This window comes from Dermacentor variabilis, chromosome 10, assembly GCF_050947875.1.
Source record: "Dermacentor variabilis isolate Ectoservices chromosome 10, ASM5094787v1, whole genome shotgun sequence".
In the NCBI taxonomy this organism is placed as follows: Eukaryota; Metazoa; Arthropoda; class Arachnida; order Ixodida; family Ixodidae; genus Dermacentor; species Dermacentor variabilis.
Window position 1 is genome coordinate 92,917,614 of NC_134577.1, and position 15,890 is coordinate 92,933,503.

The 15,890-nt window shown below is 47.3% G+C and overlaps 1 protein-coding gene across 1 annotated transcript in view; it reads left to right on the top strand.

Annotated features, from left to right (window-relative positions):
• LOC142559661 (uncharacterized) overlaps nt 1-15,890 on the top strand; it is a 50,488-nt gene that overhangs the window by 17,985 nt on the left and 16,613 nt on the right. The window contains exon 4 of the mRNA XM_075671230.1: nt 4,756-4,820. Within this exon, the coding sequence (XP_075527345.1) occupies nt 4,756-4,820 (65 nt within the window). The remainder of the gene's footprint in view (nt 1-4,755; nt 4,821-15,890) is intronic.

Sequence of the window (15,890 nt, forward strand, 5' to 3'; positions counted from 1 at the left end):
ACAGACCTTGAGCGCCTCAAAAACGTCCTGACATGCCTTAAGGATGCTGGGCCTCAGCTGAATCTCAAGCAGTACCGCTTCACTGCGCGGCCGTTGACAATTGTGGGCCACGTTGTCTTCAACGTTGGTATACTTCCCGACTTAGCTAAACTCTGTGCTGCCATCGACTTTACCAGACCAACGACAATCCAAGAGTTAAGGAACTACTTAGGGCTCTGCTCCTACGTACTTTCGTCAGCTTTTTTCGTAATTTCGTCTCTATCACGTCACCTCTGACACAGCTCCTTAGGTGCGCCAGCGATAGATCGTCGTGGCCTTCTGAGTGCGACCACACGTTCTCCTGTCTCCACCGTCCCCTAACTTCTCGCCCTATATTGCGCCATTACGATTCCATGGCTCCAACTAAAGCGCACACGGATGCCAGCGATGCGGGTCTCGGTGTAATTCTTGCACAACGGAAGTCAGGCTTCGCCGAATATGTCTTCGCATATGCCAGTGAAACGCTCACGAAAGCTTAATCAAACTACAATGTTACCGAGAAAGAATACTTGGCAAGTCTGAGTGCTCAGCAAGTTTCGTCCATATCTATATGGCCGCGCTTTCGACGTAGTCACAGGCAACCGCGCGCTGTGTTGGTTGTCTTCATTGAAGGATCTATCCGGCGGCCTTGCATGTCGGGCTCTTCAGATTCAGGACCATGACATCCGCGTTGTATACCGTTCCGGCCGCATACATGCCGATGCTGACGCACACTCCTTGTCTGCGTCCCTCTCCAACCTTGAACACACGCTATCCTCTCTAGATATCGACACCGTCTCCTCTCCGCAGCGCAATGATCCACTGATGGCTTAACTCCTTGACACTCTCTTCAAAACATCCACACTTCCGGCACGTTGCGTTGTCAAGCTTCGCACTTCGTTATTCGCGACGGCCTCCTGTACAGGCGCAACTATTCACGGGATGGTCAGATGTGGCTTCTAGCGGTACCACGAACCTTCCGCTAGGAAACCTGCGCAGCCTTTCACTCATGCCCGCATTCTGCTCACGTCGGTTTCTTCAAGACTTACGAGCACCTTCGGCGCCGATATTACTGGCATGGCATGTACGCCTTCATTCGCCAGTTTATTCGCGCCTATTCTAAGTGTGAGCGACGAAAAAAAGCCTTCATCCTACGACCGGTTCTTCACAGCCGCTTCCGTGCCCTGCCGTCCGTTCGGCAGTGTCATCATTGATCTGTATGGACCCCTGCCAGTCACTACTGCCGGCATCGTCACCGTCGACTACCTCCCACGACACGCTGAAACTGTCGCTCTGTCTAGCGCCACAGCAATGGACGTTGCATCCTTTCTTTTTGACCGGTTAATCCTTCGGCATGGCCCTGCATGCAAACTTCTGCAGGGTCATGTCCTTCTGCAGTTGAAAAGCAGCCTGTCCCGCTCATCTTCCAACCGCCCCTCACCAATCCTCTTGAGGCCGTCCTTAATTGTACTGACGGCCCTTTCTGCTTGACCACTTGACTGGGAGTGACATACAGCTGTGCACACATGCGTTAGGTTGTTCCTCTTGACTAAAGTAGCGAACTAGTAACTGGTAAACTACGCTCTATTATCCGAGACGATGGTTCGCGGCACGCCAAATCTGCAGAGGATATCGGGCAGGCAGTTGGTTGAGCACGAAGCGGTGGCTCGTTGGAGTGACGCACCTTCAATCCACTTACTGTATGCATCCAGGACGACGAGTATCATATTCCCTGCCATCGTACCAGCAAAATCGATATGAACCCTAGTCCATTTTTCAGCAGTAGTTGGCCAGTTCTTTGGCGTTGCTGTAGCCGGCATGGACAGGTTCTGAATACAGTGTTCACATGATGCTATCACTCTATCACTCACCCATCTAAACCTGGTCACCAGAATGATGATGTAGCAAACGCCTTCATAGCGGATGATCCTTGGTGCGTCTCATGCAAAACGTATAAGACTCGACGTCGCCCCTCCGTCAGAACGACTACTCAACGACTCTAGTACAACAAACCGTGAGGTAAAGACAGTCCCAATTTCTTGTCAAAAAGGGTGGGATACTCGTGTTCCAGACATTTCCGAAGTACAGCCAACCGTTCTTAGTGAATCGCATAACTTTACTTCGAGAAGGGTGATCTGCAGTCAACAGCTTTAGCTCGTCAACTGACCTACTTCCCTCATCGAACCCAACCAAGGCTAGTAGATAGCCTGGTGAATCCGCTTCTGGTTTCTTCAGCTCAGACGTCCGTTGCGGCAGTCTGCCAAGGGCGTCAGTGTTGAGAAGCTGTTTAGAAGGAGAGTATTGATGCTGATAGCGGAATCCCCGCCTAGGTACACCGCGCCCAGCGCTGTATTCTGGCGGCTGTCAATGCTGGAGTTGGTCGATCCACGTTCAGTAGACCCACGAGCGGCTGGTTGTCGGTGACCCCGAATAATTCTCGGCCTACGAGGTAATCACGTAATTTTGACACTCCAAATGGAAGAGAAAGCACCTCTCTCTCACAGTGGGAGTAATTCTTCTCAGCCCTTTTTAATGTTTTAGAACGCAGGAGGAGGAAATACGCTTATTGTAAAAAAAAAAAGACTAGCAGCTGGCTTTCTATTTGTGCTAGGAGGTGCCCTCCGTCCAGCGCTTCTGCAGCTCTTGCTGTCTGCCGGGCTTGCCACACCAGTTGCTGCTGATCATGAGGGTCTGAGCTAGTCAGCATGGCCTCCCACTGCTTGGGTGTGGGCTTGGATATTTGCGGGGCTGTTTTATGTAGGGGCACGCCCATGTGGTGTGATATAGGGAGGTGTAGTCGTTACAAAGGGGACATTTGTACGAGTATAGAGTATGGCGTATTGCGTGTAGACGGCTTAAATAGAGGTATGTGTTGGTTTGTAATTGTCGCCATGCTACGGTGTCTTCACGTGAGAGGTTCTTGCGTGGAGTTGGGTATTGTCATCTGTTCAATCTGTGGGGCTGTATGGCGTTGTACTGTAAAGGTACGGGCTCCATAGATGCTGCCGTGTCTATTGTATCCTTTGTGGTGCTCGCAAGGCATGAGCTGGGGCTACAGTGTGCGCACGCTGATTTCCACCGGGGGGCTCGTGTCTTGGAGTCCATGCTATTTCAACGTCCGGGAACTTAGAGCCTGGTTTGAGGAGTTGGTGAGCTATGGAAGATATTCTGCTTCTCGCGTAGCTACCACAAGGTGCCTGGGGGTCAGTAATAATTGTGACGTGCTCATTGGTTAGACTATAGTTTAGACTAAAGACGATGGCTGTCTCCTCCGTTTTGAGGGCGTTGGCAGTGCGGATCGTCATTGAGACAACCTCTTGAAGGTTATGATCGACAACGCAGGCTGTCATGGCTGCTTTTTGGGAGCGCTGCGCGGCATCTGGGTACAGCATGGTGAGAAGGCTGCCATATCTAGTCTGGAGGGTCCGTGCGCGAACTTCGTGACGACCGGAAACTCGGCGTGCGTCAGAGTGACAGTGCTCCACTCGTTACGAGCCTATCAATCTCTTTTGAAGCTTTGTCTCGTAAAGGAAATGGGAGGAAACGGGCCGTACGAAATTTCGGCACAGCTCCTTTCTTGAGCTTCGGGCGGACAGGGTGTCCGTCAATTAGGCCCATCTCGGTCTTGAAACTCTTGAAACTCTGACAGGGCAGCATCCATGGCTGAGGCGCGGTGTGTCCTGGATCAGGACGTCTTTGGACTGATATGTTGGACACCTAGGTTCCTGCGTCACTGAACTTGGCAATCAACTCTAGTCCGCAGAGGCTTCGACTTGAAGAGTTCACGACTATCAAATAACTCTTGAACTCATGGACATTGTTGGATACTGACACGTCAATTTCCCTAATACTGGCCGTTCTCCAAGATAATAAGGACAGCTTGATGCTTGTGGGCTTCAATGGCGGCGACTGTTCACTGTTTTTCTTGAACAGCTCTCTGCGCACCACACAGGTGGGTGAGCCGGTGTCCACAATCATAGGTACATCAATGCCACGTCATGTGAAAGTACGACGAATAGGTGGTGATAGCTGACCTTTCGATGGCGAGGCTAATGTCCCAAAGTTCTCATCGTCTACATTTTTCTCACTGACATCCGCTCTTACTGCATAAGCTCCTCTTTGCCTGCCTTGCGAACATGCTTTTGGGCGTCCTTTCCGCACGTTGTTTTGCACATCTTCGCCAAATCGCCGTAACCACCACAGCGGTAACACCTCGCTTTCGCCCAGCCGCTAGCTCCTGTTGTGTTTCTTACTTCCGCAGCGCGCACATACTGACACTGGGTCATCAGCATACGCTTGTCGTGAATTGACCTTGAGCGCGGATACAAGGTAGACAGACATTTGCTTTGTATCTTTTTCAGCTGCTTTTGCCGATGTGGCAATTGCTTCGGCCTCACTCAAAGTCTGTTTTCGGAAATAGCTGCTTCTGTAAAGCACTTGATTCCGCAGACGACCCTGTCTCGAAGCATCTGATCTTGCTTGTAACGCCTGCGGCAAGTTGTTGCACAGGTGTTATAGACTGGATCAGATGCTTCGAGACAAGGTCGTCTGTAGCTTGTGGGATCGTTCCCCACCTGCGGCAAGTTGGTTTTTCATCCACTCTCATTTCCATTATTTATTGTTCCCCTATGTTGTCCTTGGTGTCAGTGTTTTTTTGGCTTCTTATGGTATGATCAAAAATATTTACATATTACAACATTGCAAAGAAAAGCTCGCAAATGATTTATTGTATTTCAGACACGTTTCCGTTCATATGAAGCTGTTCAATCAAGATGGCCTAAAACTTGAAGTAAAACCTGAAGGTAACACTTGATCACCATCGTTTAAATACATTTTTCGCTAACTTATGTCGATGGGGAAATGTTATCGCAGTTTTATTGGGGAAATATTATTGAAAGAATGCCCTGTCAATCTCAAATGGTATGTGTGCTTTCACGGGCTTTTACTATATTAGGACAATACTTACATTTAAATAAATTTGTAACCAATATGCACAATGGACCTGAGAGGAAGCTAACTCCCCTAATGGTTTACAATCTGCTCAATTTGCATTTTACACTTGTATGTCTTCAGTTGAAGTATGGTAGCGTAATATACATCTTTATTATTCTAGAATTTTTTTATACATCTCCTTAATCTTTTTTCTCTTCCTCAAAACTACCTCAAAAAATTTTTGATACGCAAACAAACCCATGCTCTCGGCGGGAGCGAGTAGCCAGTGCCTGAAAAATTGGCGGCAGACATCTTTTATTCCTTTCGGAACGGGGCAGCCTACGGCTATTCAGAAGAAAATTCAGTTTTGTTCGGCATACTAATGCATCTTTAACGTGTACACGTCGCTTTGACGCGGGGAGTTCTTGTGGTTTCGTGACGTCGCATGACAGGCAGGTGAAATGGGTGCAGCCCGAAAAGCTTTGACCAATAGCCGAGGGCTAACGGCGAAAAGGCGTCGATTCAGAAATAACTACTTTTCTTTTGTTCGGTCAAATCATGCATAATCAGTGTGTACACGTCATGTCAGATGAGGCGCTATCGCGGTTTTCGTGACGTTGCGAGTCAGACAGGTGAAGTGGGGGTGGTCCTAAAAAGTTTTTGACCAATCGCGGAGGGCTGATTCTAGAATTAGAATAGAAAAGTTTGGAATAGTTTTACGTTATAGCACCCATGGTCTTGCACGTATAGAAACTTTTTATATTTATAGAAGCTTTTGCACGTATTTGCGGCAGATAAACACGTCCTGGCCATATTTAACACTGCCGTGATGTACGATCAATGAAAACAATGCAAGTCCAGAAAAGGGAAACTGTAGTTTCCACACTGGTTCGAAAATAAGCACCTGAAGCACATGCAACTACCTTAGGCGCATAGTGTTGAACATTATTTTGCGTTCACGACAGCTAAAAAAATTATAGGGTTATACATGACAAAACCTATCTCCGATTATGAGGGGCGCCGTAGTGGAGGACTCCGAAAATTTCGACCACCTGGGGATATTTAAGGTGCACCTCAAGCGAAGTACATGGGTGCTTTCGCATTTCGCTCCCATCGAAATGCGGCCGCCGTGGCCGGGATTCGATCCCGCGACCACGGCGCGACCAGGGCTATGGCTATGGTGGCTATGGCTATGGCTGTGACCACGGCTGTGGTGTTGAGCAGCACCCTAACACCACAGCCACTGAGCAACCACGGCGGGTCAACACAGCTAAATAGCAGAGTTCGTAGTTAGTATCAATTTATATAGCTAAAAATAATAATTGACTACTATCCGTCATGTAATGAAAACACAGTGATAGGCTTCAGAGAAAGTTTATTGGTTAAATTTGGGCTTACTACGGGGCCTCTAGCTGGGAACTGTGCGCTCACGACGGCAGCCCTGTGGAGCGTAGGTACTATAGTCAATTTCTTGGCAGCGTCGTGGTCCACTTTTTTCGCCCTCTGCAGCGATTCTCTCGAACGTGAGAGTTTGCGGGGCCAACCAGAAAGTGATCTGTGTGGAATCATCATGTGGATGTTTATGTCAAGGGTCGACCGTCACAGTGTCATGCACATCTTGTTACGACGGGTTGGGCAAAAAAGGATTGCCGTAGCAGAACGCGAAAATGTACATGCAAATAAAACTGCAAATAATAATGGCTCTATTTAGCTCTACTTTTATGCGAAGCATATTAACGTAGGTTTCGGGCCTTCGCGCGACGCCCGGTGGTGGCCACCATTGACCCTGAAGTGGGGTCACGTGACATGACGTCACGTGATGACGTCACACAGGCTGCAGATGGGGCCTCATATCGCGCCGTCGGTCGCCTCCCGGCGGTGGCGACCATTGACCTTCAAGTGACCTTCAAGTAGGTCACGTGACATGACGTCACATGATGACGTCACACCGGCTGCAGAGGGGCTCATATCGCGCCGTCGGTCGCCTCCCGGCGGTGGCCACCATTGACCCTGAAGTGAGATCACATGATGTGACGTCACGTGATGACGTCACACCGGCTGCAGATGGGGCCTCATATCGCGCCGTCGGACGTCGCCCGGCGGAGGCCTCCACGCTGCGGTTCGCGCCATCGCGCGCGACGCGGCGGCGGCGCCACCATCGCTGCATCACGTGATATGTGACGTCACGCCAGGGATGAAGCGGCGCGCGCCCGCCGTCGCGTCAGTCTCTGTGCCCGCAACCGCGCCAGCGTCTTTGCGCCGGGCGTGTATGCGGTCAAGATGCCTCCAAACGCTAAGGATACGCTACACTCTTAAAACGGTTGCACCCTTTGGGGTGTGTATTTGTCCCACAACGATAATCGTCATCTGCCTTGCTGGCGTTTCCTTTCTTGAAAACTCGGCTCTGGCTACTTTCCTGTCGAAAATGCTGCGTCCCACTGATAACGCCCATGCCGTTCGTGACTGGGAAGTACCGGGCTCGCAGCGTTAAGGAAAGGAAACGCGGGCAAGACAGATGACGATTATCGTTGTGGGACAAGATACGCCCCAAAGAGTGTAAATTTTTCTAAGAGTGTAAGGTTAAGCCCAGTGGATGCTTCGCATCCACTGGGCTTAACCTTGATAAGTTTCCAATTTTTTTTTTGCTCTGTTTTGTGCTTGCTACAATGGCAGAGGGAAATCTATAGGAGGGAGCATTACGTCAAGCATCCAGCCTTGACTGCTTGACGAGCCACAGGGGCGGCCCAAAAGTTGACCTTTTTGCGTCGAGATCACGCAGCGAGAATCTAGAATTTCTTAAACATTCGATTCCCAATAGTTGTGCCAGTGGTGTTGATTCGGTGCGCGTTTATTCGGCTGCCCTGCCGTGGCTCTGCCTGCAGAGCGAGAACACTAAAAGCAACCGCGCACTTTGACGTGCTATCATGTATTGGGCCACCAGGTTTGTTCAATCGCATTGCGGTATGCTTCCTCTTATCTTTTTCCTTCCGCCACGTTGGCTACATTTGGGCTACAACTTTTCTAGCTTTGGGCTGCGCTGCTTCGTCCGAGCTAGCAACACTGTGTGCTGTGGCAGTAACTGCGCATTCCGCGACCGGGCGCAAGGGGAACTGACGATCGCGGTTCAATCTCGCGCGCCAAATATGGATTAAAGTGGGGAGGCAGCGCGGCTTCGACTTTGCCAACAAGTGCGTACTTTGCACGGCCGCACGCGGTCGCGCGCGCCGTATCTTGAAGGCACCTGCAGACGGCTCACACCTTTGTGCGCGCTATGTTCCCGCCGCTCTTGCATTGAAGCAATAGACGGCACGAAGGTCACGTCGCTCGCTGTTGCTGCCGCGCTTGCTCACATCAGCGTTTTGACAGCGAGTGTCCGCGCTCATCAAGTGTGATGTGTTCATGCTTATGTGCGCGCTCACACTATGCTTGTTAATTCAGTCAGTAAGCGTATGTTTCCAAGTTTATGCTGCCTATAGAAATACTGTCCGCACTTCGTATAGGTGTCTAGTAATTTGCTATCGCAATCGATGCTTCGGCTTGCGGGCGAAACTGCGACTTTTTTATTGCGATAGAAAATATGTGGATACTCCAGGCTCATTTCTGCCGTCGCCGTCGCCGTCGTCGTGTGGTTCCGTATGCTGTATGTATGCTGTATGTGTGAGTGAAAGCGTGCGAGGGTCAGCCGTAAAGCCCCTGGTGAGCCGGCGATCGCGGTGCAATCTCGCGCACGCTACGGAGGAAAGCGGGGACAAAGTGCACCGCCTTCCATCATGTGCAAGGCTTCGAGGGGAGGGCAGAAGCACGTATTACACCGGGCGGCCCTGGGGGCCACGTGCACCCGGTATGGCTGCGGTATGTGAAAGCCTTCTGCATCAGGCAGAGTTCGCGCTGCGCTGTGTTTATGCGGCGTAATTCGCGTTCATGTGAGCGGCGGCACGAAGGTAGATTCGCTCGCTCGCTCGCTGCTGCTGCCACGTTTTCTCACTGCAGCGCTTTCACAGCGAACTTGTGCGGTCATCGAGTGAGATGTCTGCATGTTTGCTTGTGCGCGCGTGACACCATGCTTGTTATATAGTTATTATGTCTATGTTTACAATTTTACACGGCAGATAAAAATACTATCCTTAGTTAATACAGCTTTCCTTTAATTTGCTATCCCAATCAATGCTTCGCATTTCGGGTAAAACTGCGACCTTTTTTTTCAAGCCGTGTCAGTTTATATTAGCATTAATTCTGTACAAAAACAAAGTCCTGTGATTGACATGGCTCAAGGACCAAGTGGCAACACCTGATGAACAGCTCGTCTGCTTCCCGAGTTGACCACCCTCGTGATGCAGCGCCATCACGGCCTATCGAACTCCAGACCTGCACAGATGTCCCTTCCCCATCGCGCCTGGTCTAGACCAATCCTTTGACGCTAGGAACAAAACATATGGCCGAAGTGGCGCAAGTAGACAATGCAAGCAGCGTGAAAGAGTAGCTTTGGATCACTGAAGAGGACCTAACGAAGAACGGGCACCCCAAGAATTTTATTCGGAGTACAACGAAGTTCCTGATGAGTAATCGGCAGACTGACAGACAAGCTATGGATTCTTCATCATCAAGATTTAAAAAATTAAATTATGGGGTTTTACCTACCAAAACCACTTTCTGATTATGGGGCACGCCGTAGTGGAGGACTCCGGAAATGTCGACCACCTGGGGATCTTAACGTGCACCTAAATATAAGTACATGGGTGTTTTCGCATTTTGCGCCCATCGAAATGCGGCCGCCGTGGCCAGAATTCGATATGCGACCTCGTGCTCAGCAGCCCAACACCATAGCCACTGAGCAACCACGGCGGGTTCGCATCGAGATTCGTCATCAGCCTGATAGTCTGAAGGCTCTCAACAAAATTTTGTATGAGAGCAGACTGGACAAGAGACCTTGAAGAGACTTGGAGCGTGCAATATTGTCACCACCATCTTCATCCTCATAATCAACGTCTTCTCTATTCTTTCTGCCTACACCCTTTCCCCTTCCTCCAACGCCGAGTAGTAGGTCAGAACATAGCAGGCCGACCTCTCAGCTTTTATATCATAATAAATACCTCTCTCTCTCAGCATCGAGATAGAAGCGCGCTGCTGTCCCGTATATTCGAGGTGTCAGCGAAGCCCTAGCCCGTGTTTTTTAAGAACCGTAGTGTACAAATCGCGTATGTGCCAGCAAGCAAGCTTGAAGATGACTTGATCAACATGAGGGATGCCCTCCCTCGAGCACGTTTTTCTGGCGTGGCATACAAGATTTTAAGCGCCGATTACGAATCGGTGTACATTGGACAAAGCGGAAATTTCTTCAGGCGTCTCAAAGATCACAAGAATAATGTCGCCAAAAGTCACACAGAGGCAAATGCCCTCGCAGAACATGCCGAGAAGACGACTCAGGAGATAAACTGGGACGACGCGCGTATCGTGGCCACAGGGAAAACTTGACAACGAGGCTCAATCTCGAATGGCTAATAATTCAAACGACAAATAACGCAATCAATAGATCATCTGGCACTCTAAATCACGTGTGCTCCCGAACTTTGCGTCATGTGCTGAACATTATTTAAGAACATTGTGCTTAGCCGACATTCCATTGTGAACAAGGGATCCGTACGGATCCCGAAACGTCATTTCAATCTTATTTAGACCTTTGTCAGTGACCTGCTTCATTTTCTAACAATAGTTATAACCTGTTCGCTGTCATATGCTTCCTCGATCTGTTGCACCGCTCGTGCTGCAATTACGGCAGGCACAGAGTGCTTGTGTTGGTGGTGAGTGCGCAAATTCACAAATATATATAAAAAACATTGCGAATGTTTTGCATTGGAACAGTAAACTTAGAGTTGGAGAAGCGATGTGAGAATAGCCACGTAGCTACTAGTGTGGTGAATCCCAGCAAAGGTTTGAGACATTGTGTACTCAACCCTAACCTGAGGGATGATAGCCTTTGAGCTTGGCGAACCGTAGACGCGAAATTCGAAGTATAGTGGCGTCTACGTGAACATCCAAAATCAAGTTTTAACTGCGCACCATGGTGACGTTCTGTAGGCTAGCGTTGTGGGTACCACTCAGCTTCACCGTAGCCTAGTGCAAAGCATTGAAGAAGGATCGGGTGCACCGCGAAGGCGATCACAGGCGATTTTTCGTTCCCAATATCTTCGCTCCTGCTGAACGCAGGGAAGTACTTTTTGCAGGAAATTATTTACGGAATAGTCTGTTTTAACGTGAAATGCATTTCTGGAATTTGATAAAAGGTGGTTCAGGGTCCTTTATGTGCTATACAGGGTGTCCCAGATAACTTGAGCCAAGAATTTAGAAATGAGAGGCGCGTCGGAATCGAATTGAACCGAACGCATACTATTCGCAATAGCCTATATTAACTCAGTCATTTTTTTCCCCCATAACTCACTAATTAATTAAGTTTAATTACCCAAATATTGGCTGAGGACCCAAAGTATGATGCGCAAATTTGTAAAGCATCTTCAGGAACTACACTTCAGAAACTTCGGGAACGCACGCTTCAGAGCAGCACAATACCACTGCGCAAACGTTCTGTCACCTGGCTTTATATCGCGTGCCTTCTTTGCAAACCGGAAAAAAGGACTACGTGAGTCGTATCGTACAGGAAACAACACAATCAGTGGTTTCGGAATGTGATCTTATCATACTTGTGGTCCTCAGCCAATCATTAAAAAGTTGGGTAATTGAATTTAATTAATTAGTGACTTATGGGGACAATAAAAAAACTCAGTGCCCTTGTTCACAGCATTCCGCTGCGCACCTCCGCTACTCACCTCAACACTCAGCAACTGCGCCTCCGCCGCGGGTCGGCCCGGCATTGCACTATCTTCGGGATAGGCCCACGTATGGGGAGTGCTTAACACCTGCTTCACCTCCGCCGCGGATAGGGCCGGTATTGCACTAACTTGGGGATCCGCCCACGTATGTGGAGTTTTTTGCTTATGACACGAAAATTTCCTTGGAGGGTAGGTGTATACAGCTTCGCTGTAAGACATGTCTGAGTTGCTATAAGTTAGTTCGAATATTAAGCGTTATGCTCAATTCACTTCCGACGTGCCTTTCATTTTTAAATTCTTAGCTCAAGTTACGTGGGACACTCTGTGTAATTGCAGGCTGTATATAAGAAATTTGACGATTACCAATTGTTAGTTCCGCATCTTCGCCAATGTTGCCACAGTAGCACATATGCTCCTCATGTACATAACTAAGCCAAACATAAATTTCATTGCAGGTTCGGTTGAAATAGGATTTAAAGTGCATCTGGATTTGAATGCTTTATTTCGATGCAATCTCGACGCCTCAGGGAAGAAGGAGTTGCAGTCATAGCTGTCTAGAACCGCACACGTACTTTCCGAAGTCTTCCCCAGGCAACCAGATGTAGATTCTCACTCGGGAACTAAAGAATGAGCTGTGTTGCTTGGTTATTCTCACGACTAATGAACTTGATAATCTGCTCTTAGAAATTTAGTCTGATGCCTAGGAAAACAACATGGATCTTTGTGTTGTGTTCAACTTACGGTCTATTTTCTTGGACTTTCGGCTGTCCTCGTTGCGCACACAAGACGCACTGTACACGTCGCTGTTGGCATCTCAAAATATGGGCCACTTAGATAAACCGCATAGCACACAGACGGTGAAAAAGTGTGCGACTTCCTCGCATATACTTTTGATATGAAGCAATACCGTATCAAAATGCCATTTACAGGATTTTATTGATTAACTAGGGTTATTCTGGGCCCATTGACGAATTCTACAGCAATAATGAGAGCGTAGCAGTAGTAGTAAAACTTGATAAGAGGTATAGATTAAAGGTAGTACTAGCCTACGGTCCAAAATCGGGTCACAATGATGATGAAGTAGATCAGTTTTATGAACATGTTGAATTAGCGATGAGAAAAGTGCAAACTCAGTATACTGTATTCTGAATAATGAACACCTTTTTCAGGAAGTGTAGCAACAGAAAGTGGACCTGGAAAATCCCTAATGGAGAAAAAAGAAATGAAATTGATTTCATACTTACTGCCGACCCCAGCATAGTGCAGGATGTAGAAGTGATAGGCAAGGTAAAGGGCAGTGACCATAGATTAGTGAGAGCTAGGATTCACCTCAATTTGAAGAGAGAAAGCGCAAAATTGGTCAAGAAGAAACAAGTCAACCTAGAAGCAGTAAGGATAAAAGTAGACAAATTCAGCCTGGTATTTGCAAGCAAATGTGGAGCCTTAGAACAGAGAGATGATGATGACATAGAGGTAATGAATGAAACCGTAACTAGGCTGGCTTCAGAGGCAACAGTTGAAGTGGAAGACAAGACACCAAGGCAACCAGTAGGCAAGTTCTCCCAAGTAAAAAAGGACCTAATAAAGAAACGATAAAGAATGAAAATGTCTAACTCAAGAGATAAGATAGAATTCACGACACTGTCAAAGGTGATCAACAAGGCGAAAATGAGTGATATTCGAAACTATAAAGTGAGAAAAACTGAAGAAGCCGTAAAAAACGAACGCAGCCTGAAATCAGTGAGTAGGAAACTTTGCATAGGACAAATCATGATGTATGCACTGAAAGATAAACAGGGCAACATCATTAGCAATCTCGAAGGTGTAGGAAAAGCAGTGGAAGAATTCTATACTGACGTGTACAGTACCCAGAGGAGTCAGGATACCTCCATTAGAAACAGCAATGAACACGATACAGAAACTCCTCCTATAACTACCGATGAGGTGAGAGGGGCCTTATAAGACATGAAACTAGGAAGAGTGGCAGGAGAAAGTGGAGTAACAGTCGATTTGTTCAAAGATGGAGGAGACAATATGCTTGGAAAACTGGCGGCTCTTTATACGAGGTGTCCATAAACTACAAGGGCCCCAGAAAATTGGAAGAATGCAAGCATTATACTGATCCACAAAAATAGACTTGAATGAATTCAAAAATTATAGGCCCATTTGCTTACTCCCAGTATTATATAAAATATTCACCAAAATAATCTCCAATAGAATGAGGGCAACACTGGACTTTAGTCAACCAAGGGAACAGGCCGGCTTCAGGAAGGGGCACTCTACAATGGATCACATCCATGTCATTAATCAGGTAGTCGAGAAATCCGCCGAGTACAATAAGCCTCTCTATGTGGCTTTCATAAATTACAAAAAGACATTTGATTTAGTAGAGGTACCAGCAGTCATAAAGGCATTACGCAATCAAGGAGTACAAACTGCTTAATTAAATACCTTGGAAAATATCTACAGAGATTCAACAGCTACCTTAATTCTACACAAGTAGGAAGATACCTATAAAGAAAGGGGTCAGATAGGGAGACATAATCTCTCCGATGCTCTTCACTGAGTGTTTGGAAGTATTATTCAAGCTAATAAACTGGTAAGGGTCGACGGCGAATATCTCAGCAACCTTCAGTTTGCCGATGACATTGTTCTATTCAGCAACAATGCAGACGAGTTACAACAAATGATTGAGAACCTTAACGGAGAGAGTGTAAGAGTGGGGTTGAAGATTAGTATGTAGAAGACAAAGATAATGATGAATAGCCGGGCAAAGGGAACAAGAGTTCAGGATCGCTAGTCGGCCTGTAGAGTCTGTGAAGGAATATGTTTACCTAGGTCAACTAATCACAGGGAACTTTGATCATGAAAAGGCAATTCATAGAGGCTTCGATTGCATACGGCAGACATTGTCAGCTCCTGACTGGAAGCTTACCATTATCATTGAAAAGGAAAGTCTATAATCCGTACATTTTACCGGCGCTGACATATGGAACAGAGACTTGGAGATAGACAAAGAAGCTTGAGACCAAGTAAAGAACCACGCGAACCAAGAGAGATGGAACGAAGAATGCTTGGTATAATGGTTAGAGACAGAAATAGAGCGGTTTGGATCAGAGAGCAGACGGGTATAGCTGATATTCTAATGGACATTAGGAGAAAAAAATGGAGCTGGGGAGATCATGTCATGCGCAGGTTTGATAACAGCTGGACCATTAAGGTTTCAAAATGGGTACCAAGCGAAGAGAAATGCAGTCGAGAACGGCATAAGACTAGGTGGAGCGATGCAATTAGGAAATTCGCGGGCGCTATTTGGAATCGGTTGGTGCAGGACAGGGGTAATTGGAGATCGCAAGGAGAGGCCTTCGTCCTGCAGTGGGCATAAGATAGGCTGATAATGATGATGGTTATTATGATTATGATTATGATGATTCTGGGCACACTATGATTCTGCTTGCGCATCTAGAAATCTGGAGGCTAAGTTACTCTATGCGTTCGTTCATGAAACCTGCAAATATTTGGGTAGGTATGATAGAATTAAGTGACATGGGCCGAAGAAGCAAGCTTACACTCGGGGACAACTTGGCAGTGAAGCGAAGGCTAGAGGGGGGCGGATATCCACATGTTACTTGCCGAGTTGTGCGGCAGCTAGCAGCTGCTTTCGGTGCCGGTTTCGGTTTTATTTACACGCTGTGTACTGCTTTTGCTCGTCCTCGCATCCTCCAAATTATTCCTGGGTGCTTACTAAAATTTGACGAAATATTGATTTTACCGCTTAAAAGGTCATATCTACATTTCATACTTTTCTGAGAACTATGTCATCAGCAAAGTTTTTTATCAGACATGTCTACAAACGCGCTCCTCAGCTCCATTGTCCGTGAGCCTGCACCCTGTTTACTGTACAGAACAGGTGCTTTTAAAATGTTGCGGAAACCGAGAAATAAAAGGTAAATAAGTGTAAGGAATTCTTTTTCAAAGAGTAGAATAGTTTTAATGTATCATGTGCGGCTTCTCATAGCATTCTTAGCATCATAATAAATCAAATACAATTTACTTGAGATGGGAAACATGAAAATTAATAATGAATTGAGGAAACTTTTTCTTAACGCGTGAGGA